The sequence below is a fragment of the Spodoptera frugiperda genome, chromosome 3 (genome assembly GCF_023101765.2).
Source record: "Spodoptera frugiperda isolate SF20-4 chromosome 3, AGI-APGP_CSIRO_Sfru_2.0, whole genome shotgun sequence".
Lineage (NCBI taxonomy): Eukaryota > Metazoa > Arthropoda > Insecta > Lepidoptera > Noctuidae > Spodoptera > Spodoptera frugiperda.
Window position 1 is genome coordinate 6,124,157 of NC_064214.1, and position 25,239 is coordinate 6,149,395.

At 35.6% G+C, this 25,239-nt stretch overlaps 2 protein-coding genes across 2 annotated transcripts in view; one reads left to right on the plus strand and one right to left on the minus strand.

Moving 5' to 3' along the window:
• The first annotated feature begins 1,895 nt into the window (after positions 1-1,895).
• Positions 1,896-7,138, plus strand: LOC118274217 (pro-resilin). Its single transcript, XM_035591650.2, has 2 exons — positions 1,896-2,063; positions 6,187-7,138. The coding sequence occupies exons 1-2, from the start codon at positions 2,046-2,048 to the stop codon at positions 6,658-6,660; spliced, it is 492 nt and encodes a 163-aa protein (XP_035447543.2). The 5' UTR covers positions 1,896-2,045; the 3' UTR covers positions 6,661-7,138.
• A 7,765-nt stretch (positions 7,139-14,903) lies between these two features.
• Positions 14,904-25,239, minus strand: part of LOC118273979 (chondroitin sulfate synthase 1) — a 54,770-nt gene continuing 44,434 nt past the window's right edge. Inside the window, exons 2-6 of the mRNA XM_035591279.2 lie at positions 24,579-24,719; positions 20,577-20,757; positions 20,055-20,212; positions 19,055-19,256; positions 14,904-18,879 (exon numbers count right to left, since the gene is read on the minus strand). Coding sequence (XP_035447172.2) covers positions 17,477-18,879; positions 19,055-19,256; positions 20,055-20,212; positions 20,577-20,757; positions 24,579-24,719 — 2,085 coding nt within the window. The 3' untranslated portion in view covers positions 14,904-17,476. The remainder of the gene's footprint in view (positions 18,880-19,054; positions 19,257-20,054; positions 20,213-20,576; positions 20,758-24,578; positions 24,720-25,239) is intronic.

Genomic DNA, 25,239 nt, shown 5'->3' on the forward strand with positions numbered 1-25,239 from the left:
GCTTTATTAGTCTTCGGTCACGAATTCGCGACTCATAATTTTTGTTTATATTATGTTGCATGCTACTTGGTTCAGCGACTGTATTGACATGTTTTTAACATTTAACTCATAAAGAAAAGTCTATATCAAAAAGGTCAGCTAAACTATACCAAAATAGTACACATACTATTTACCATTTTTCTATTTTTCATTATGCCTTCATCTGTATTTCATTATGCCCATGTAGTCATCTACATGGGCATAATGAAACACAGATCATGCATATGATGACATGATCAAACACAAATCAGGCATAAAAACAAAATATTAATCCTTATTTTAAAAATGTTTTCATTATTAAAAGAGGCATTTTATTCTTAAAAGAGGCATTTTATTCTTAAAAGATATGCATTTTACTATATTATTGCTCTACAAACATGTTAATTTTGATGCGAATGCGTCAGTTTACGTCAGAATACGTAATAAAAAAACACTAACGCATTTACGACAGTCAAATTGACAGAATTTGTTATCATTTTGGAGCAAATCTTTGGATAGTATTCAATTGGAGCTTGATTGCTGACAAAATCTTGTAGGACAACCAATCCTAACTAAGAACATACGTACCATCAAGCAAATAATCAATGTATAGACAAGTAGGGGTCCATTTGTCTCATACAGGGACTCATAATATAAACAATTGGAGGTGAACTTATGCCATACATAACCACAATTCCAGACTCAGTGCGTAAGAGTTCTCTGAAAACCAAAACAAGGTTTAGGTATCCTTAGCATCATAGAAAACTGACGTGAAACGTTTGCGTTGTGTTTCGTTGTGTAAATGAGGTTACGGGAGGCCCCTTCCCAATACCCGATTCCTCAACAACCCTTAAATTTGTAACCCCCAAAAGGCCGACAATGCACTTGTAAAGCCTCTGGTGTTTCTGCTGATTGCTTACTATCGGGTGATCCGTCTGGTCATTTAGCGGCTTATACTAGTATCATAAAAAGATACATTCAGAAGATCCGTTTGCTCGTTTGCCGATCTATGCCATTAAACATCAGCATATACATATGTAGATATAAGTCACAAGTCAGTTTTACGACGTGACACCAAGTTATATGGTCTTTGTTGAACAATTAACACTGGTGTTACGCCGTTGTCTTAGTAAACACAGATACACACCGTATGACTCACTGCCGCCTTTTAGATGGAAATTACTTTTACTCGCCTGCCACCTATTTACTTTAGGACAGTAAATATTCGCATAATAATATGATTTGCATGAATTTCTACTGCAGTGTGAACTGTTTCTACTGGATTTGCAGTTATACTAAGTTAAATCCTTAGTCTATTAATGTATTCGAAATACTATTCGGTTTAATAAATGTAGGGTTAATGCGGGTACATATTTTGAACACTATGACATCCACCATGTTATATGTAACACCATGTTTTCCTCAGAAGTAAAAAGGGTACCCAATTATGGGTTGGTACTGGCCAAAAGTACTATGAGTTTTAATTTCAGTGATCTGAAAGAGTTTCACGAAGTTAAGCTGATCCATCAACATTACTTGTAGTCAGCGGGTTGGTTGCTAAAAGCAAAAAGAACACGGAAATTCTGCCATTCTAAACACGACCAAAAATATTTTAACAATAGATAAGTAAACTTATTGCAAATAACTTTATTCTACTACATCAATCCAACTATTAGAAAATGAATTTGCTTTGAATGTGACTATACAATTATCTACAAGAACAGATACTAAAGCCAACACAAGCATTTAAAAATACAGCAAAAGCTTGCACATAAAAATCTAAACACAAACACTCAAAACCCTTGACCTCACAGATCAATCAACGAAAAAATCTTAAAAAAAAATCGCATGACGCCCTCCAATTAACCGAAACTTCCTATTCGGATGGTAGCATCTCCCGTGCTTACACAACTTGAACTATCCTTTCTCCGCCCCACCGCGGCCATAGTTTACTATATATCACCAGGCACCATCCACCAACATCACACTACTTCACTACGTTCCGAAGTGACCCATCACTAAACAACATGAAAGCCTTCGTAGCGGTAAGTCCAGTGCAGTGCCCGTGCTTGTGAAAACCAAAAAAAATATACATTAAAAAGTGACAAGTGCCGTGTCGTTCCGAAATCAAATAGTGCATCGGGGATCGCGTGTGTTAATTTAAAAATGGAATGTGATTCAACCTAATGCACTCATGTTGATTTCTGAACTTTTAACGTGATTCGGAATTGGAATACGATCGTGTTTTATGTTGCCAGTAATTAAAAAGGCATTCGTTTGTGATCCTTGCCGTCTAGTGCTCAGTTAAATTAAAGTGTTAGTCTCGAAGGACTATAATACAGTGCCTTACACTTAGTATTCAAACCACGATCGTAATCTGAGTCTGATCTCGATAGCTTCTTTGCTTGACTACCGCCAGCGTCGATTATCGATAAGGATCACGAATTTTGGAAGCTTAAGATGCATTACAAGTTAAACGTTAAATCGAGATGCCAATCGCGTGCTTTTAATATTTTAAATTGCAAATTATTTGCTTCACTTCTTTAATCTCAAATATTGATAGGAAATAGTTACTTGTCATAACCGAACTTTCAACTTTGAACTATTAATAATAACAGAGAAAGTCCCATGCCCATCACAGCTTCCCTAAACAATTAAACATCGCCATAATAAATCTTGAAGCTCACGAAACGCCATTCAAGTGTCAAAACATACGTTCAAAATAATTTCACACGTTTGCCGCTCCATTGTATTAAACTTCACGGTTTTTGTCACACAACTTTTGTCATACTCATTAGAATACCGGAGTTTCTATGCCTTATGTAAGAATAGAACGTTCCCATAAGTAATCATGGAATACGTTCATTAGCAAAGAACATTAGAACCGATTTAAAAAAAATACGGTTAACAGTTCTTCTTTAGATACTGTTAAAATCGATCAGGTTTTGCTACTTGCAACGCCCCATTATAAGGGACTTAAAATACTACAGGCAAAAAGTATGCAAGTACTACAATACTATACACTCTTTAAGTGTCCCTTATGGGTTAAGAAGGTGTTGCTGATGACTTCCTAGTGCATTCCCCAGGTCGTTAGTTCAAGCACATAAATAATAATTGTCATGTGCAAAGGTAATATCATCGAGTATATTACAGTACCTCACTATTACGCAAAGAGTCGACCAAGGGGTCAAATGTCGAGCTACTGATACTTAGTTGTAAACTCATCGAGCTATTTACGACCTTGTTTATTGGTACTAAGAATTCAAAGTTGAATAAAATTATTTGTAGTTGTTTCTTTGTGGGAGAAAGATGGAATAGTTAATCGTAGATTCGTGAAAATTTTGAAAAAAATGTCAATCAGTTGGATTCCGTAGCTATCTAATATTAAAAATTCCATCAGAGACCACAAATTAATTACCTACACAAAACTTTCAATTTCTAAAAGCCATCGATTATATCGCACCGAGAGAGAAATTCCAAAATTACAACAAAACACTCGTTTCCATATTCAGAATGACATTAAAAAAAACTATTTTCGCCAAAATCGTCTTCACAAACGATTAACTTTCTAAACGTTGTTGTAAATTATATAGACTTTAATTGATTCGAAAAGTTGATTAGATAATAAAAAAATGCGTTGTTTGTCAGTCTGTTATGAATTAATGCTAATTAATATTCTTTATCTTCACATGGTCATTAATTTAATTTTAAAAGCGACATTTTATTATAGTGATTTGTAAATGTCTTATAAAGTAGCTGTACCGATTACATAAACGAGATACATTAGAGCTTATAAAACACGATGAGAATCGTTGCTATTCTTAATGGATTACACATTAAAATCCATTGCAAATATCGTAACTCCTAAATGGCCATAGATGAATGCAAAGTTAGCGCATCATCAGCTCGTCTGACCATTTACGTATGTGACACGAATCGCGTGTAAATCAATATTCTAATACCTAACTCTATGTTGTAACTAGATGACATTATTCGAAACAGGTTTTAACAAAAAGTATTTGAGATGTAGACCGCTGATTATTACGTGGTTTGGTTCTCGTTTTTCTTTGATTACATGTATATCTAGCATTCCTTTTTGTGATCTTTTTGATACTAGAAATAATAAAATATGTCTTCTATCACAATCGTTAAAATCATGGTGCAGACCATAAAACGAATTATACTTAAGTAAAGAAAGCCAACAATATAATTCCCTTACTAAAATGAAAAACATTTCCATTACACACAGCAAAATGATTTCAAAAACACATTGAGCAAGGTATATTAATGCAAAGCAGTAGACAAACTATACTGCTTACCACATGCCAGTATTACTCATATAAATGTTAATAGTATGTTAATTGATATGACTATTATCTGTCTAAAGACATTAACAGACAATCTTACTGCTTTATGGAACTTTATGGTCATTACTGTGAGTTTCAAAGGAATTTGACACCTATGTGCATAAATATTGTTCACAATATAGCTGTATTACTTTGTACACTTTATGAGCTAAGGCCATAGAATTCATTTCTGTATACTGTACATTCACGTAAATTTCAATACCAATGTTAAGTTTTCTACAGCTTTTCCTCCGTAAACAATTTCTCTTTGATCTTAGAAACTACGAGTATTTTTATACATGTTAACTTTCGAGACATTTGGAGTTGTATGGCATTTACAACAACAGTTACATAGACAAATTAACCCATCATCTATGTAACATGAGCACCATAATTTCTGGCAATAAAATATGAAGTCATTATGTCTGCAAGCACGATTGTGATCAGAGTCGAAAGCTTTCCCTAATGGAGTCTCCGTGCCCCGGCGGCGGAAGTGGCGCCACCTGGTGACGTAATGGAGCATGTCATAGTGCAATTGACAATATCAGCTAGAGAAATCTCTATGTAATGACTTTAAAGTTTAGATATAGAGACTTTTTAAAATTTTATATAACAAAGATGTTCATAAGCGGTTATGAAATAAAAATGGTAAAAATCCTAAGTCAAACATTCTAGTCCATTCACCAAATAACTTAAGCACTATTTTATGTAAAACAAACAAGAATTCTAGCACATCACAATCTAGGATTAGAAAGCATTCAGAGAAAATATGAGGCGGACACTATGGCTCGACCCGTGTGCCGTCCTCAGTAAGCTCACAGAACAACTTTTGAAGAATCCACTCTTGCGCACATCATATTGCACAATAACAGCATGTAATGCGTTGTTTATTTGTTGCAATGAATTTTAATTCGATAGTAAATAATAGATTAGGCTCGCGTCACAGTAAATGCATAACAAACAGACTAAGAAGCTACAAAACTGACTCCTTAATATTCTTTGTGTGTTACTATAAAACAGTCTTATGCAATAATGTAGTTGCCCCCATTACACCTAATCCTTAGCGAAAGGTAAACATGAAACGCATAAATCGAGGCATTCGTATCTTCCTGCTCGCAAGTCAAAGTTCATTTTCTCACATAAATCGCTAGCATAGCGTAGCGTAGCTTGTGATGTAATGATGCCTTTGCTTCTCACCTGACCTCACTTTCTCCACCAACTATTGTTCCTAGTTCACGATAAAAAGATTATAATCGAACTTTTTGGTGTGAAGATGATCATTTTGATTCGATTGTCTTGTGTGATTTGAAACGAGCATTCATTCTTGTGAAGATTTTACTGGTTTTACATTTGATCTGGCACGGAATATACACAAAGGACCAAGTTTCATTTTATGGTCCTTCGAGCCACAATTTAATGATAACGGCTCTAACACAAATATGAATATAATTTCACTAAGTTCCAAGTATATTCTTCATAACTAAATCTTAAAGTGTTATTCATGTTTACTTAACAGTCTAGACATTTAGTTCTTCGCACATATTCTGATGCCCACGCAAACTACTAGGTCATGTAAATCTAGCCTTTCTAGTATTAGTGCTTACACATTCCTAAGCTAGAAAAGTGTGACTTATGAGATGTTTGTAATTTTCCTCTAAAGTAATACAAGAATTGTTATCGTGAAAATGCTTTTCTTTTCGGAGCTGAAATCGATAGTTGTACGAACGGTAGATCGCACGCACTTGTCACTTAAAGTATTGTCAGCACAATTTTAACCAATTTTGTACCTTGACTGAAGACTAACAAAATTGTTTTTCTACAGTGCATAGCCCTCGCGTTGGTGGCGTGTGCCAGCGCTGAAGCCCCCTCGGGCTACAACTACAACCGTCCCTCCGGCGGCGGCGGCGGTGGCTTCCACGGTGGAATCGGCGGTGGCAGCGGCGGCGGCTACCAGGCTGTCTCCACTGGCTACCAGACCTCCGAGGGACAGAATGTCGACCCCCAGCTCCTTGAGCAGATCCGCTCCATCCTCCTGAAGGAAGAAGCTTCCTCTGGCTCTGGCGGTGGTCACGGTGGACACGGAGCTCCCTCCTCCTCCTACGGTGTGCCATCATCCTCCTACGGTGCCCCCTCCACCAGCTACGGCGTCCCATCTGCCCGCGTCGTCGGAGTCGTGCTTGAGGGAGTCCGTCAGGGTATCCAGGTCGCTCAATACGAACAGCAGTCATACAGCTCCTCCAGCGGTGGTGGCTACCCAGCGGCCATCCCCTCCGGCAGCTACGGCGCTCCTTACTAAATTAACTAAAATATCCGAACTTGCCAAGTACATTTAGACGACCAACAACATCAAAGATACACCAAGAAGAGTCTAGATGCCTAAGTCACGTAAAGTTCGGATGGTCGACGTTATTCGGGCGCGCTCGCAACATCCCCGAGTGGCCCGAATGTGTTTTGGAATCGACCGGCCTTCACGTACAATGTAGGTGGAGCCGGTCTGGCCGACCAACGCCTTGGCCAACGCTTGCGACTGTGCACGCACACGGGTGAACATATCCCAGCGGCTGACCAGTCACTAGCAGCCGACCGTGGCAGCTGTCAAATATGTCGCCGTGGCATAGGCAGCTGGCAGGTCGCCTGCGGAAGGTGAAGTGGCTAGCCGCTGGGCTCGGATCACATCTTGTATAAAGTTTATCGTAAGGTTAGCTTATTTTATTATTAAGTTTATGTTTTTTATTTTACAAAAAAGAGAAAATAAATACATTTTGACACCGTAACCTGATTTTTTCTACACCACACCTAGCACTTTCTTTGTAAATGCTAATTGAAATAAGCAATACCTATGTCATTGATTTGTAGATATTCCTTTGCGAAAACATTTAAAAATCAATATAGCTACTTGTAAATTGACCACAACGAGTACAGCTATTATAAAATTTATCAGCACTAGAATAATATTACAAAACATCTATTAATGTGCCATCACTGGCATCCTACCATCTTATACGAATCGTGATAGTTCAATTTACAAATCAAAGGAAAATGTTCGTTGCTTGGCACAATATCGCATTTCATCACAAAATGACCACTAGTCATGAGATGGCAACATGAGATGCCTTTCCAAATTATTTAGAATGTGACTGCGTAATGACCAAGAGGAGTAAAGATTATGAGAAAGGCATAGAGATCAATCAAGGTCAATTGTAAGAAAAACAAAATCCAACAGCAATAAAAGAATAATAAATAATACATGTTAATGCAATTAAATAATATGGGTGTATGGGACTAAGTAAAACAATCTAAATATTTCATACAGTGCTTGCTTTTACTCAAACTGTCGAAATATTTCATGGGTTATTTACCGTGCAGATTGCCAGTGAAGGGTACTTCGCTTCATAATGCACACTTTATATTATATTTCCTAACGTTTGAATTATGGGATAATAAGTACACTTATGTTCAAAACTGGATTTTCAACACATTAACTTGAATGGATGAGCAAATAGGTCCTTTAGGTTAGAAGGGTCAAACTACGTCGTACGTAAACACAGAGATTTGCAACAAGCGCAATAAATATTTTTGATAATGCATTAAAGATACATGTAGAAGTGGTTACTGAAGTTTTGAAACTCTATATTACAACAGTGTCTACCAAGGTGTCTACTAAGGACCAAGCCTTCTGCAGTAGGTTCAGTCTTAAACATTTTCGAACGCAGATTAACCCCAAACGGGCAAGCTCGTGACCCCATAAAGAGGGAAGCAGTCTACAACACTACACTTAATAAAAAGCAGCAAAACAGAGTCGTTAGTGACGACATCTCAACAGAAACCACTGTTCTTGTGGGCAAACGTGATCCCAATCGGCCGAGACTCCGAGTGCCATCAATAGTTAGGAAACATCGCAATCCCACGGCTAATCTCTCTAAAATTGCGGCCGTAATGCACGTTACATAAAATTACGTCATACATTGCGAGTTAGAAGACAATGGTCATCACCCGCCGGCGACTGCCACCAGACATGTATGCTGATGTTGTGAAACTAACGCGCGATGTCATTCAGGTCAATGAAAAATCCAAATTTCCTGTAAGCCTGCTTTATATTCGATGAAGTGATTAGGTTATGTCATAAATGTTGGTAGTGATAATGTTGTGAAAAAGCTTATAATGTAGAAAATATGCACACATAATATCTGATAGTAGGCCTAGATCAGGATAGAATATTTATCTTATAATCATACCACAACATACACTCCAAAGGCTAAAAAAAATGTAGAAAGGAGACCGACAAATTCTCGTCTAAACAAACAAAAATAATCATTATAAGTTTTCAACGACTAATATTGGTATTCAGCCCTGTATAATTAGTTTTTTGATACGTACTTGGGACACTCCAACTATTTCAGTTATTATAAAAATCCTCCTAATATTTACTCCCATTCTTATGAGTATTAATAATGTTTAAAATGAGAGGAAAAAATAATAATTTTCATGATATTCAAGGTATCTGAAAAGAATATAATTTTTTCCCTTTGGTCAATAAGACCAAGCAACGAATAAAAACTAGTAAGAAAATATATCTACAAGTAAACAGAAGTCATGCTTCCACATTATAAAAGAGAGTAACGCAATATCTTGCAATAAACTAGGTATTCTGAACATGCGTTAAGGAGCGAAGTTCTCAGAAACGATCATAGATGATGTCAGCTGACTAGGCGGACAATTTGACACGATGCATACTAAGCAATCTTCAGTTTACATACATCTCATTGTAATAAGTATTTTACTTTCTCTGCTACTGATGCAGACATCTCTATTACTAAGTACATACGTGGTCTCAGGTTTTCTCACAGGGTCTTTGAGAAATTGTTTATTTTGGGTTTTCGAGAATTTTTCACTAATATTTCGATTTTCGAGATTTTCAGTGAGCCTCACTCAATTTATAGGTCTCACGACATGACGTTGGTGATAAGTCTATCATTTGAATTAAGTAATTTTTGATGGTATAAGTCGGTACAGCGGTACTTATGGCAAGCAATCGCCTGAACCCAAGGACACTCGAAACCACAGAGGCGTTACAAGTGCGTTGCCGGCCTTTTCGGGGTTAGAAATTTATGGGTGTTTGGGGAATGGGGGATATGAAAGACTGGAAAGGGCCTCCGGTAATCTCACTCACACAACGTCACTTTTCTGTGGTATTTTTTATTTGAGACTTTAAAAAGTGGTAATGTTAACTTTATGAATAATCTTATACCAGATCTAAATGTTCTTCTAACACTCCTAACTACTGAGACTATACAAACTGCATCTGTACACATAGTGGACATTTCTAAGCATTTTATACGCAACTAGCTGACCCGCGCAACTTCGTTTGCGTGTATCCCGCTACTTCGACAAATACAGTCAACGCACCAACACATATTGGATACTAATTTTCAATTCACAATAACTTCTCTTTCCCTTAACCGCGTTTAAAATATTAAAATGTTTTTTGGTTTCTGTGACTCTTCTTTGATCGCCCCCCCTATCAGTTTTTGGAAAAAATATTTAAGTAATGTACAGATTTTTTTTTGTCTTATATGTATAGATCAAAGTCGTAGTACCTACTTTTTAATATTATTTATTTTTTATGTACCGTTTTTTTATATTTTTTGTTTTTTTTATGTACTTACCTACTTTTGTTATACATATACATCTAACTATTATTTTCTTGTTTACTTTTTAAATTATTTACATTCTACATTTTATTACTTTTACTTACTTTTTATTTACTTAAAACAACTGGGAGCCGCTGCCGCCGACGCGCTATTTATAGGGACGCTGCCCCCGCCGCCGCGGCCGGCCCGTACCGTGCCGCAATACTAATATCGTGATATCTCCTAAACTATATGTCTAAATAACACACTGTAAACTGCAAAAATAATCTAAATTAAATGCTCGTGATGATGAACTTACTTATTATGATAAGGATACATGTATTATTGGTTATATCACCAGTTAAACATCACCCAACGAATTAAATGTTTTTTTAATACAGAAAAGTAGTTTTTGTGACTTAAATAAAAAAGCTGGATATATGTCATCGCGGACTTTTTTGTAGAACTAATAAAGACCAATGTTTTTGCTATACATTGTTCTTACTTGTATCCAACGGTATAAGCGGCGCACGCACAAATGCAATCTTCAATTAGATTTTTTTCTGACTTCTTGGACATAAATCGCTATAACTCAGCTAATATAGTTTCAATGTATTTCAATTATATATAAAAACCTGTCGGAGAAAATACTCTTTCTATTAGTGAAAACCGCATCAAAATCCGTTGCGTAGTTTTAAAGTTTTATGCATACGAAGGGACTACAGACAAAATGGGCGACTTTGTTTTATACTATGTATAGATGTAATCGCATTCCTTTTGCAATGGTTCGTTGATGGCAAGATTCTGCGTCTTGCGTGCAACCATTGTTTATTTAATTGCTAATTATGTGCCTACTAAAATAGTGGCGACATGCCGTGTTAGTTTTCAGAAGGTATTTAAGTATGTCTACTTTAAATAGATAATTTGGAGCTTGTTGCAGAATCATTCTCTTGAGGCAGTCGTGTTCTGAAATAAAGACCACGCTTTGACAAGTCGCACCGTTAGAAAGAAAGTGGCTTAACTCAAAATTTCTATAACATTCTATTTTATCACAAACTGGCGTTATAAAATATACTCTACAACCGAAGAACTAATCCATAAATCTACTAACCCGTAAAAATCAATCAATACTCAATACTCAATACTTTATTGCATGCCATAATGTGTACATAAAAACAGTTGGTATGTTAAACATAGAATCAATTATGGACCCTGTCGGGCACAGCAAAGTGGATTTTTACAATTTATTTAATTACATTTTATTTTTATTTTATCATGCCATCATATGTCATGGAATACAAAGAGATATACTAAAATGTATTCAGTACTATAATTTTCTGAGACTTTCTGGCTCATTTCCCACAACTTGCAGTTTTTGGGTACGGTCACTATCATTCTAAGGGTCCGAAGTGTAGTGAAGGCCGCTCCCAAGTTAGGTGCAGTGACAACCTCCACAGAGGGGTCGACAGTGGTAAGATACGAAGAGATCGAGCTCAGTGGTGTGCTATTGACTTGCAACACAAAAGAAAATAAAACTTAAATCAATGAAGTAAAGTCTTTATTTAAACTATTCGTTCAATTTATTTTATTATTTACCTAGTTACCGCAAATGTATAGGTATTCAAATAAACCGTTAAAAATTGTGGTCAGTAAGCTCATTCATTTTTGAATAGACAAAATACTGGAATGCATATAAACACTTTCACATTATAGATTGAACAAAACATATTTGTTATGAAGATATTAATTGAATAAGTAAATATGTTTACACGGAATGTCCATTAATATTGTAGAATTCACTTAGCTTTAGCTAAAAACTGTATAAAAGAGGACTTATTGTGAAAGGTGACAAAGTGAAGTGTCACGATGCTAACTGCTGAATGACACGTATTGATGACATTAGTGATACAACTAACACTATATACTTAGATAAAAAAACATGGCATTGAATAAGGAAGGTAGAAAAGAATTGATTAATTGGACGGACTCATTTATTAAACTCATTATTATTAAACTCAACGTGTGACTGGTCTTGTCTTTAGGGCCGGGCAGACGAAACAAAACTCCCTCATTTCATGCAAGTGACTATTAACGAGCTACATTTAGTCAATATAGAAAAATATCCTTAAAATCTAACTACATCGAACAAATCAGAATCACAGTTCTACAGAAACCCATCCAAAATAATAAAAGTATCATCAATCGAACTGCAAATAATCTAGTATTTAGTTAGGCAATGTACTTATCCTAGACCTGACGATACTTGTGGCAATTTTAAAATTGAAAACCAAATAGATCATGGGCACAAAACACGCCACAAGGTCAACGAGACCACAAGATCAACTCAAAAACTAAAAAAGTAAACATTTCCAAAGTCAAAAGCAAATCAGCTCAATGGCGGTCAACCACAAGGAGTACAAACAATCAAGCTATCCTAAACCAGTGAACACCTTCAAAGGATTCCCAACCTTACCTCAGAAATAATAAAGTTGTAAATGGAATAAAGAGAGAGTGTAGCTAGACATGCTGCCGTACATAAAAAAGTAAGTAATAAAGGATAACAAACGAACCGCAAAGGAATTAATACTTGAAGAGAAATCGAATGTTTATTTGCTTACAGAATTAATTGAACGGTTTATGCAAGAGGCTCATCTCCTATACGTCTCACGATTACTTACACAATGAGGTGACGGACTGTGGGACTGATATCAATCATCTAGCGCCGGCTTTTTGTGGGCCGCTGACATGGATACGTACTTAGAAGAGATAGATAGTATGTGTATAAAGCTATGAAAAGATAAAATGATAAACGGTAGGTACCGATAATCCAATAACAGACTGCGTATACGAGGGACTTTTATTTGCTAAACTGAGAACAAAAATCGACTCAGTGTTGCGAAAAAAATCCACCCAAAAGCATTGCTAAGGTGGTACATCATCGAGTATTTTTAACTTTTCCGTGTTAGACATGGTAAATTGCCACTGTTTGTTTTTCGAGTTTTCTCAGCATGGAATCTGGAATACCTAAAACTAATACGTATGCACATAATGTACGAAGCAAGTCTGACACAAAGGAAAAGGCAGTTCCGGTATAATATGTTACATTCAATTATGTGTGCCTCCTCTGTCAAACCCTTACGGGAATAGGCGTGATGTTAAGTAATAAATTAACATATATGAGATCGTTGTGTTATATTATTTATTCGCAAGAAAAGTAGCACGAGTAGGCAGGTAATTGCCACTTATTGTGTACGATATATTTATCAATAGCAAGATGATTAATGATTTTAGTTGAGACATAACAAACGAGCGGCTGATCAACCTGCCCAAATCTATCAACTTACTTTAAACAATTTTCAAGCTTACGATTCTTTAAAGTTAGAGTACAAAATCGCTTGAAGAAGTTTAGAGTAGCTTAACGTGCATCTGTCTATATTTCGGTCATTAACAACAATGTTGCAAAGATTTCAAATGTTCATTGTGTAATTTTAAATCAGTTATGGATTTATAAGGAAGAGGTTTTTGAAATACATTATATCTCAATCTGTTTTGAATCTTGCAATAGATAATAATGTAGCGAAATTTTGAAGTTGCATCATAAGATAAAGTTAAATAATAGCTTTGGAACTTAAAAGTAGTAACGTAAGATTTATTTTTGAGACCAATATGAAGTGCTCAACAGTGAAGTCTTTTGATTATCTAATATTAATTTGATTGAGATTAACGGTCAATTTCAATAACTTATTTATCTGTAGGATTGCTTACTAGAGATGCAATTCTAACACATTCTGAATGGAGCATATCCTAAAACCAACAGTCACAGATGGACAAAAAGCATTATCCTTAAAACTGCAATCCTTAAGCTCATCCATGGTCTGCTACATGCCTGTAACACCAACTTAGTAACAAATGCGTTCCGGGCCTACACAGAACGCAAGCGTTTTGCACGCAGATTTTCCTTATATCTCTCTGTGCCAAAGCATGGCTTTACCACGTAAGGTCACACCCCTTTTAGAAAGATTAAATAAAAAACGAATTCGAATGCATCTCTCAATGTTCATTTACATGAGTAAAATATAAACTTGTTAAATTGCCATTTGACATACAAATTGTGAACTTTCTAAAGTATTCGTGTATGTGCTTTGGTCATCTGAATGCGTATCTTGAAGTACTACTTGACTCTGAGTGTAGCTCCGACATTTATATCTACTAATACAAGCATTTTACAAGTTGTCTGTTGATTTGTAATGGTTATTTCGTCACTTAGATACGAGTATTCTTTACTTTGGTTTAGAAAAAACATGTTTAAATGTAAGGTCAGGAAGAATATCTACATCAACAGCCCGTGACAGTCCTGTGCTGACAATTGTCTGTCACTTTTCTACCAACAAGCTACTTTTCTGCCAACCAGTCGCTTTTCTGCAAACAAGCCAATTTCCAACAAACAAGATACTTTTCTGCCAACAAGTTACTTGTTGTAATACCATAGTTTATAAGATTCATTTTGATCAGAGGGCTTAGTACGAGTTTATTTTACGTTAAACGAGATCGAAACGAGACTACGTTCAGTACCGTGATTGACTGGCGAGAATTAGTGCGCCAAACGCGCTCTCGTTTCGATCTCATTAAACGTAAAGCAAACTCGTACAAAGGCCCCTGAGAGCAGCTGCCTGATGCTCTGGCGACATTCACTCGAGAAGAGACAGGGTGGTTTAATTGAATTCTATGCTATCATCATACACTCACCATATTTAGCTATTTAGCTCTTCTAGTGTAAGTACTTAATTTAATCAAAACAATCGTTCAGTTAATGTCTTCTTTGTTAAGTACAAACGAATAACTTTTATTCGGAGTCTGTATAGCTATCCTGGATAAACAAATGTGTTCAAAATAAATAAAAATACACAAATATATCATCACAAAATAAATTTATTTTCGATACTATTTCAATTAATTTCATCACTTTCAAATCACAATGCAATTTCAAAATTGTTCATTTATTATAATATCAACATGAAATTATTTCAATATACATACATACATACATACATACGACATACGTTTCGATTTTACTTCATTGTTCTACTTAAAATACTAGGAATTGGCACTTAGTGAGCACAATAATAACAATGTACATGATTATTTACATTTATTTAAAAATAATACTTAGTTTTACATATTATGATAGCACTGGGTTGGAATCGAAGATGAATCTCTGTGGTATGATGCCAAGCGTCGAACAAACAGACAGACAGACAGACAACGCATTAAAATCACACTTTTGAGCCCAAAATGGCTGAAGATGAGTGTTCAATGCGTTATGTGTCTACTGATTTCAATAATAATTCAAGAATTTCCATATTTAGTACCTTAGTCTTAGACGAATTATAACTTAAAGTTTAACTTTTTATGTGAGTACCTGGCATCGCTACGTCACACTCAATATTCCTCCTTAATTTATAACAAAGTAAGTAATATTGCCATTAAGTGGTATTGCCTATTCCGAACAAAGAGCTTATTCATAACATTTTCGATAAATAAGCTTGTCACAACCAAAGTTTTCGAGTATTCTGCATGACATGGACAGTTAATGACTGGAAGAAAATAATTTACAAAAGGATAGGATTTACTTGAAGCTGAAATTCGGTGCCTTTGTACACGCTCAGAAAGTCAGCAGTATCGTAAACGAAACGAGAACGCGTTCGCCGCTCTGATTGGTTGGTCCATTCGAGTCAGCCAATCAAAACGCTGAACGCGCTCTCGTTTCGTTTTCGTTCGACGTAAAGCAAACTCATACTAAGGGTACAAGCTAACTTACTCGTTTTTGTCAAATTTATGTATTCGATTTCCAACTTTACTGTCTTGATATAAAGTCGAAATTCCAATTCACATATACGCCGATTAAAAGTATCTATACGGAGCATGTAAAAAGGACCTTATTGGAACTTGGCAGTGACTTGACACTAATTAAACTAGATTATTATGCTATTCTGTGACTTGTGTAAGCCCTAACTCGACCTGTATAGGTCTTATTAGAATTAGATGTTTAATACTAATGTATTACGAGTGATATTACCGCTAGCGTACAATATTGGCCAGCCAATTATATATTCTTTACATACGTATTTCATGTTTCTTTATATACTTTTTACTGTTTGTTTCATGGTTTTAAATACATAAGGCTATAGAAAGCAAACGTTCTTTAACTCATTTTTAAATTAGGTATTTGCCCTTTATAGCCTTTTTACCGCAGGTATGACAAATTGTACAATTTACATGTCACTTCATTAACGAGACGACCGAGGCTCAATACGAGTTTATTTTACGTAGAACGAGATCAAAACGAGACCGCGTTCGGCGCTGTGATTGGCCGGCTCCCGTGAACCAACCAATCAGAGAACTGAACGCGGTCTCGTTTCGGTCTCGTTAAACGTAAAACTTGTACGAAGCCCTCTGTTGTCTCAACTTGTAAGTTTTACCATGAAAATAATTAATAGGTAATTCACCAAAGGTCTGTCATTTAAAATATACGTACATTTGAATAACAATAGTTTTTGGACTAAAATAATAGAGAAGATTAACATTATAAATATTGGATACGAACACAGAATACACATTCTGTCTTATCTACACCGATCAAACACATCATTTTTACAAACCAAATGAAATTAGCATTTATTAACCGACTTTTTTTGTTTTAATAGGAACAAAATTATTATACTTCTTTTTAAAGTAAATGTATAACGTTTTGCGCACCAAAATGTACCGTCACTTTGTACATGAAATTCATATTATTTATAAAACAATTCCATTTAATAACTTACCGCTATACTTTAGTGAGGTACTATTTGTAGGAAAAATATGTCTTGCATTAAAAAGTAATACACATCTATGATACAATGGACATAAATAGGATAAATTGTATACCTCCTATATTCTAGGTAGTATTGTGATATTCTTGTTCCAATAAATTGTAAAAAGGATATTAACAGGAGTGTAAAATAATTGATTAGAGTTCATAAATAAGTAAATCGTACTAAGTTAAAGTTAAATAGAATAGAAATAAATGCATCATTACAAATATGGAATCATTTGAGAGAATAGGATAAAATAGTTATACAAAGAATAATTTAATTTGACGCAAGATAAAGAACTGCGAGATAAATAGCTTCAAGAAATTTTATTTATACACAAAATGTATCTTAATACTAAATCACAAGTTACAGTAATCGTTCGTAATCGAAATTTTAATTTATTTTGCGTCAAGTACCGCTCTAACTAACATCCTAATTTAAGACAAAAATTATAAAATCTTTTATAATTTATATCTTACCACAAGTAGGACTACCTTTTCTTAATAAATGTACAGAAAAGGACAACAAAAACATTAAAAAATACTAGAATTCGTACTCATATTTATACAAATCATTAATTACTTAGTTCTTTTGCACCGAATATCTACTCCGTATATTAAACCCTGTACTATCTAGCACCGTTTTTCTCTTCTGACGTTTTCTTTTCTGTTTCGGATTTTTTGTCAGCCTCAGCTTTTTTGTCAGCCTCAGCTTTTTTGTCAGCCTCAGCTTTCTTGTCCGCCTCAGCCTTTTTTTCTGCCTCAGCTTTAGCTTTATCCGCCTCCGCCTTTTTTTCAGCTTCAAACTTCTTCTGTTCTTCTGCCTTCCTTGCTTCCTCAGCCTTCTTTTCTTCTTCTATTTTTCTCTCCATTTCTTTAAGAGCCTGTTCCGGAGGCCACATCACTTCCGGATGATTTATCATATAATTAATCATTTGCTGTTCGCTCCCATACGTAGAAGCTTTTGTGCCAAGACACATCAAAAATTGTGGTCTCTCTAAAGTTTTGTCACAATTCACAGAATGGAATATATGAACAAGACTCTCATCTGCTACCCTTAATACAGTTAAATTAGATTTTATCAAAGTTTCGAACATTTCAACATCTTCCATTCCCCAACCTTTGATTTTTAAATCAAATCCTCCAACACGTTCAAAATCACATTTGTATATAGCTAAGATACCGAAACCATACTGTCTGAAATAACCGTTGTCGTTAGTTATTTCTTTGGTATACTTTTGATTGATCAATTCCTTTTCAGTTTTTTCTACTTCTTCAACTGGCTCTTCTTCATCTTCCATATCATCCAAGGTAGGTTCTTCTTCGATTTTATCTCCCAATAGTTTATTATAATCATCACCATTAACCACTTCAGTATTGTACTCACTGAACACCACTGGGAAATATACTTGATGATACTTGATAGTGTGTATCCTGATTCTTCTGAGAGTATCAAAATTAAACATCATATCTACGTCGATAAAGAAAACTAAATCGTCAGGCGAACAGAGTTTAAGTCCTTCCGTCAATGCTGCACCTCGTGAGAAAGTCTCCGTACCCATGAGCACTGTCCTGATATCTTTACCATACGTATTTACATAGAAGTTGACTAAATCCTCAGTGCTTTTATAGTCTAGAGGATTACTAGTATCTAGGTACACTACAACTATTAGCGACACAGCCTCGTTAGTCTTCAGTACGATATCTTCGTAGTTTTTCATAAATCTTCCAAAAGTTTCTTGTCTACCGGACAAAGGCATGATAAAGTGGATTCTTCTATCGTACACTGGATATTCCTCAGAGCCATCATCTCCCCAGTTCCATACTTTTGGTAAGTTCTGTAACTTCATCAGACCACTCTCGAGGGCTTCTCTGACATTCAATTTATCTAAGAACCCTTCTTGTTGACGAGACTCATCAAAATCATCGTAGTCTACAGGATTGATGTTATTGATGACTTCAGATTCATCTAGTACTTCTGGGTCCTCGAACGGTGGTGGTTCTCCCATTGGTATTTCTCTAATCTCCATACCTGAAAATACCATTAATGTCATTAATACAACGTAACTCTATTATTTTGTACCTAAGTATTCTTGGAAAGTCATTATTCAGCTTCTTGAATAGTATAGAATTTTGCTAAAACAATTTAGCCTGATTCATACAACAGGCGTATTATTATCTTTTCAAGTAATACTTAAAGGACTTACTGGTAAAACTTTGCTGCAGGTAAGCATGTCGCCTGACAGCGGCAGTCATCTTACGTCCCCTGTAGCGGCGGTACTTGAGGAGCAGGTCCAGCACATGATCAGCTCCGTGCAGCGGCTGCAGCCGAGTGTACCCATACAGAAGCTCATTGAAGTCGATGACACGACCTCGTTGACGGGACGGTGCGTTTATAATCTCCATTACCTGGAATTTTAGAGAAACGGTAAGCAAAACCTCAGAAATTCAATATGACTACGGTTTACGCAGTGGCTGGGCAACCAACTGCCGTGCAACGTATAGTGGGTTCAATTCCCGCACAGAACAACCCTTGTGTGATACATAAATTAATTTTCGGGTCTCGGTGTCATGTGTATGTGGACTTGTATGTTTGTAATTGCAGCCCTGACACAGGGGAAAACCTAGGGTGGGGCAACGTTTAAAAAAAAATAGACAACATGTAAATGAAAATCGTATGACCCAATCCTTTTATTTATCAGCTCAATAGATGGAAAGTTAGTTTGTATATAGAAAAAAAAAATTAAATTACCGAATACCTTTTTGTCCGTCTGTTGTATCGTTCCTAAAGTATTTTTAATTAATCTATATATTAATACGTGATGCAAAAACTTTATACCCCTTTTTACGAAAATTGCGGGGACGTAGGAGCCCAAAATAAAAAAACACTTATAGTTTATGTATAGGAGAAGTGCAGAACGCAAATATTTTTCAAAAATAATGCTTATAAAGTACATTAAATCAATAAATAAAACATTACATACACTACCATGCATAGTATCTGATCGTATTTGACAAAACGTCAAAATCGACGGTTCTCACGTCTTATATGAATAGAGTTTTATAAAAGAGTTTGTTTGAGTTTGAGTTAAATAAAAATTATCCTTGAACGTACGTTAAGTGGTATTGTAAATTAAATCGTATATGGTCGAATTTCGACCACTAGGCGACCACTAGTTATTTATTAATATGTGTAAGTAAACTTACTTCTCTGATAACATCATCGAGTGCCTCCCGCAGTGGTCCTTCGATCCGTCGCTTGGGGTTGGCGTGGCTGGCTGAGTATAAGGACTTGCTGATGAAGTCAAATGGCACTATGTCGTCTATCGAGTCTGGCTTGTAGCGGTTCATGTCTATTGGAGCACCTGGAATTACAATTTGAGGTTTTAATTAAAGTTTTGTAGTTTATTCAGTAGCACTCATCGACTATATCTGTCTTTTAGGTGGTCAGTGTATCCGGAGCTGTGGGACTACCTCAAACTCAACAAACGGGAGTAGAAACGGCTTGGTTTTTATTGATTAAGAGTCTGACACACTTTCTCGTCTCACCCAATTCATTGGATGATTTTCTCCTCTCAAAAAAAGTAGAAAATGGACACTTTGGAAGACAAAAGTTTCTGTTGAACTTCTGGCTTAAAAACACCCGTGACAATAAACGAGCAGATCGTATAGTACCATTGCACTGCCCATGGATACCCGAAACCTAATAATTAATATATACGAGCTCACCTAATATCTTATTATCACCCAGATAGTCAGGGTCTCCAATCTTGGCTGGAAACAGCGGGACGTCTCCAGGCAGCTTGTAGTCTTCCACCTGATCCTCGGGAACCTGCAGCTCTTTCATTGCTAATGCAATATCTCTGTGCAGGTCCAGAGAACGTTCTCGAAGCTCCTGGATTCGAAGGTTCTGGAAATATCAGGAGAAAGGAATTAATTACACTGATTTGAAAAGTAGGTAATTTTTTTGGACAAAACACCAATTATTTAGGTACCAAAAATTTATGTTACAATCCATTAGAAGCTTTATTCCATTCCAAGCTACACTTTGGAACACTGACAGACAGACCGACGGACAATTTAATTTGACGTTTCTAAAGTGTTGATGATGACGACTTTGACTTTAATTTATCAGAGAATAAGATTAAGAATAATGTTGGGTACGTCGTCATGACTTCAAACATCAAACCATGCGAATTAATTGTCCAACTAATCAATTCACATCTCATAATGTCGCGACGTTTTTCAAAACTATCTAAGACCCAATTGTCCTTTAGACCCTAAACTAATAAACCTGCATAACCTGCCATATAGTTACAGACTAACCTAAACATTATAAAAACTGTATCCCGGCATGGAGCAGAGATTCGCTAAAATTCCCTGATAACTATATCGATAACGTGTCATATAAATGTTAATGCGTTTATTGCACCCATGCTATCTTGTTTGCATACGTTATCCAATATTGTTGGTTGACAGCTAAATATTTATAATGGATCCATAATCAGGTTTTTAGAAAAAAGTAACGGGAATTGGTGACGTTGGTTATGCTATTAGTTACTGTAATAGAGATCAAACTTGTCCTTTTAAAATTAGATTCAATATCCTAGGATTACACTAAAGAAAATTAAAAAAGCTACACTATATACATACATAACCTTACGCCTGTCTCCCGTGTGCGTAGGCAGAGACAATGGAACGCAAATTGCTACGAATCTTACATATTTCTTTCGCTTCAACAGTATCAGGTTTTTCATACATGCGTTGTCATACTTTTAATTTGGTTTACTTCTTCTTTAATATATCGCCAATTTGTTCGATATATGTCTGCCTAGGGCGCCCTCTACCGACGGTCCTAAAGGTATACTAGTTTAGTATTCATATAATATACCTATATAATATCTCGTCTTGGAACAAACAGATAATTTCATTAGCTAAAGTTCCAAAAGACAATTTTATTTTAACGTTTTTAAAATGGTTGTATTTGAGGGAGCGGTAGTATCCTCACTGAAGCAAAAAAAAAAATGGCATGTTATGACTTAAACGTTTACAAAAGCGTTCATAATCAACTGTGACTACAGAAACCAATAACTTCATCCTTTCAACAAGATAAAGCAAGATACACCTTAACCAATTGTAATAAAGTTTCTTTGACATAATCACAAGAAATGTGTGCATCCTGCACTATAACATGCAGTTTACGGCTGAACCAGAACCAGAAAAAAAAGAAAAAATGGCGCACAACTCATCTGTATAATCAAAGTCTCATAAACAATAACGAAGTGAGTTTGTATCGCTAAAAATAAAAGTGTGCCCTACCCTTCTGATGGAGTATGAATTAAGCAATCTATTACTAAGCGGCTCGACAGGGTGATACCACAGCCTCACTGAAAACCGACGTGAAACAACGCTTGCATTGTGATTCGTTGTGTGAATGATATTACGGGAGGCCCAATTACCCTCATTGCCAACCTCCGTTTCCCCAACAACCCTTAAATTCTTAACCCGAAATGACCGGCAACACATTTGTAATGCCGCTGGTGTTTCGGGTGTTCATAGGCGGCAGCAATTGCTAACTATCAGGTGATCTGTCTGCTCGTTTACCGGCTTATACCATAAAAAAAACTAAGTTTTGTAATATAAAATGGTTTGGAAACCTTTATTATATGTCTTGTGGTTATGAGTCCCACTCTTTACCTTAAACCTGTTTCTTATCTTACAAGGATTAAATAACGCAGTAACATTGTATTGGCGTACGTCTTTAGAACTCAAAGTCATGAATTTATTCTATAAAAAGTTTAAAAGTCACAGAAGCACCTTTTAACCTTTACGCATTTCTTCAGCTTTCATCGCATACATAAAGAACTTTAGTTAAAAACAATTTGAAACGGAACCTGATAACATTCATACTCTAAAGCAAATTGTACGTGGAAGATCAAAGGCAGGTTGGACGGTGCGTACGCGCAGATTTATAGCTTCCACATAGATCTGGTTTCTTGGTCCTGTGAAGTTTATAACAAATACCTGAACCGAAGTATTGTTGTTTTGGGTGTGTTGCAAACAGGGGAAGTGAGATCTACCAACTGATACTTATTTATTCCTTTACATTCAATTTAAAATACTATTGCTGGCATCGGCAAACTTTGTACCACCTTAATAATTTTTTTACATTATTAACCTTCCCTGGACTTATACAAACAATTGATTTTGACATAAGGGATGTAAATGTAAAAAAAATATAATAAATTCTTCGAAAATTTTGCTGTTAATTGCTTAAGGTAGCATGAATTTATTTCCGGAGACTGCATGCATGCTGTAAAGCACAGACATGGTTGCTAATAATGAGAAATTTACGAAAAATAAACCCAATATTTCCTCTTGCTTAATAATCACGCTTATGGCCACTTTACCAAAAAGAACCTTTAGTATTAAAGTTTTTAATTAATCCATCGAATATTCCTTGCACTTTAAAATTCAGTAACAATTCCGGTACAACATGCATAATTACATCTCCATAATATCAGAACTATCGTTAAAATAAATAAAAGGTTATTTTTAGCAATTATAACTAAACACAATACAAAACGTAAGGTTATCATGGATTCGAATTACGCCGAATTTATTCCCCTCACGGCCATGAGCACACAAACTTGACGCCTGACATCATAACTTGCTACTGTTTATTATTGACTATAAATAACTTGTCTAACCAAGTTCAAAGGTAGACATAATAGAATAAACAACATCAGTATATTCTTCAAAGGATTACCAGATGTGTGCCATTGATGTTGTCTCAGTAATTTAAGGCAACTGTAAAGGTATATTTGATGTTGGGTAAAGGTTAATTAGGCATTTTGCATTAGAGATTAGAAGGCAGTATTCTAGATTCTGGAATTTCCAAAATAAATATGGATTTAGTGCTTATACCTATTGCGGACTGCCTATAGAGTTACCGGGGCTCCGGCTCAAAAAGCATTAGTAGGAACGGGGTGGTTCTCAGTCAGTAAGAATCTGATTTTCCCTCGACAAAAAAGTTCTCTAACTATAGATAAGGTTAACTACTCCCAATCGTATAGGAGCGTGTCTTGATTCTTCAATAGCGTAATTTATCTGTCAATTAAAATACTAACGTTATATAATTCGCTAAATTACATAGAAGTACAAAGCAGCCAACTGAATAATAAATAGGTGGTAATACCACAAAACAAACGTAGAAGATTCTTGTCGAAAGAAATTACCTTCTATAAACATAACTAGTGCACAACAGGAACAAGTAAATCATCTTCAAACAATTACTAGGAAACCCACGAAAATAAACTAAAACATCCAACACGTGGGTACAATGACCGAGAACATCGAACTACTCAAATATTTACTTTCAGATACATTGTAGGCACTAAATCTAATACTAATAATAAAACACTAGACTCAAGCTCTGAAAACTCAATGTGGCATGTGTTAAAAAATCCAGCATGTTTTTTCTATATACCTACACACAGAACGATTCATTGATCCGATACAGGCTTTCCATTTGTGAAAGAAATTGTTACTATATTTCAATCATCCACAGCGCGGTATAGTCCACTGCTAAGTGCTAGACTAGGAGTTATTTAAACATAACGGGGGGTATGTCTAATATGACATAAACATCATAATTTATATTTAGTTTAGTCGCCGCAGTATAAAAGTTTCAGTTCTCTTTTGTAGACTATCGGTGGAGGGATCCCTTACCTTAAAATAAGAATGTATCCTGTACATCTGCCGATGGTCCTTCACAGGATGCAGTGTGATGGCTCGATGTACTTCCCTGTTCTTCAACCTGCCGGTGTACGCCAAGTTTCCACTGCCGTTGTGATGTAGAATCGTTTGCATCTGGAAAATGGAAAAATATTTATGAAAATCTTGTTTACGATATTTATTTTGTTTATAATCTCTGTGAAAGTTTGTTTAGTTGTTAATCACGCTGAAACTACTGAACGAATTTTGATAATATTTGGTATACAGACAAGGTATGAGCTAACTTGGATGATAGGATACATTTTATACCACAGGGACACGGGCGAACCCGCTAGTAGAAGCTAGTAAGAAATATTTATGTTACTGTACTAATTAATGCATTACACTAACCTATAATTTAGCATTTGGAACATTCTATATTAATATAAATACTACTACATTAATAATTTTGAATGTTGTATTCGCCTTCAATCTTCTTATGAATGTAAATTAAAACGTAGTTTTTTTGTACTACGAGTGCTACATTATTTTCCCATTCGCACATAGATCATAAAACAAACAACGTCTTCTTAAATCATTAAAATATTGAAGCAGACCTTGGATTCGACAAATGCATTGGACACGTAAGCCAGCAGCCTTGGTTAGTGGGATAATC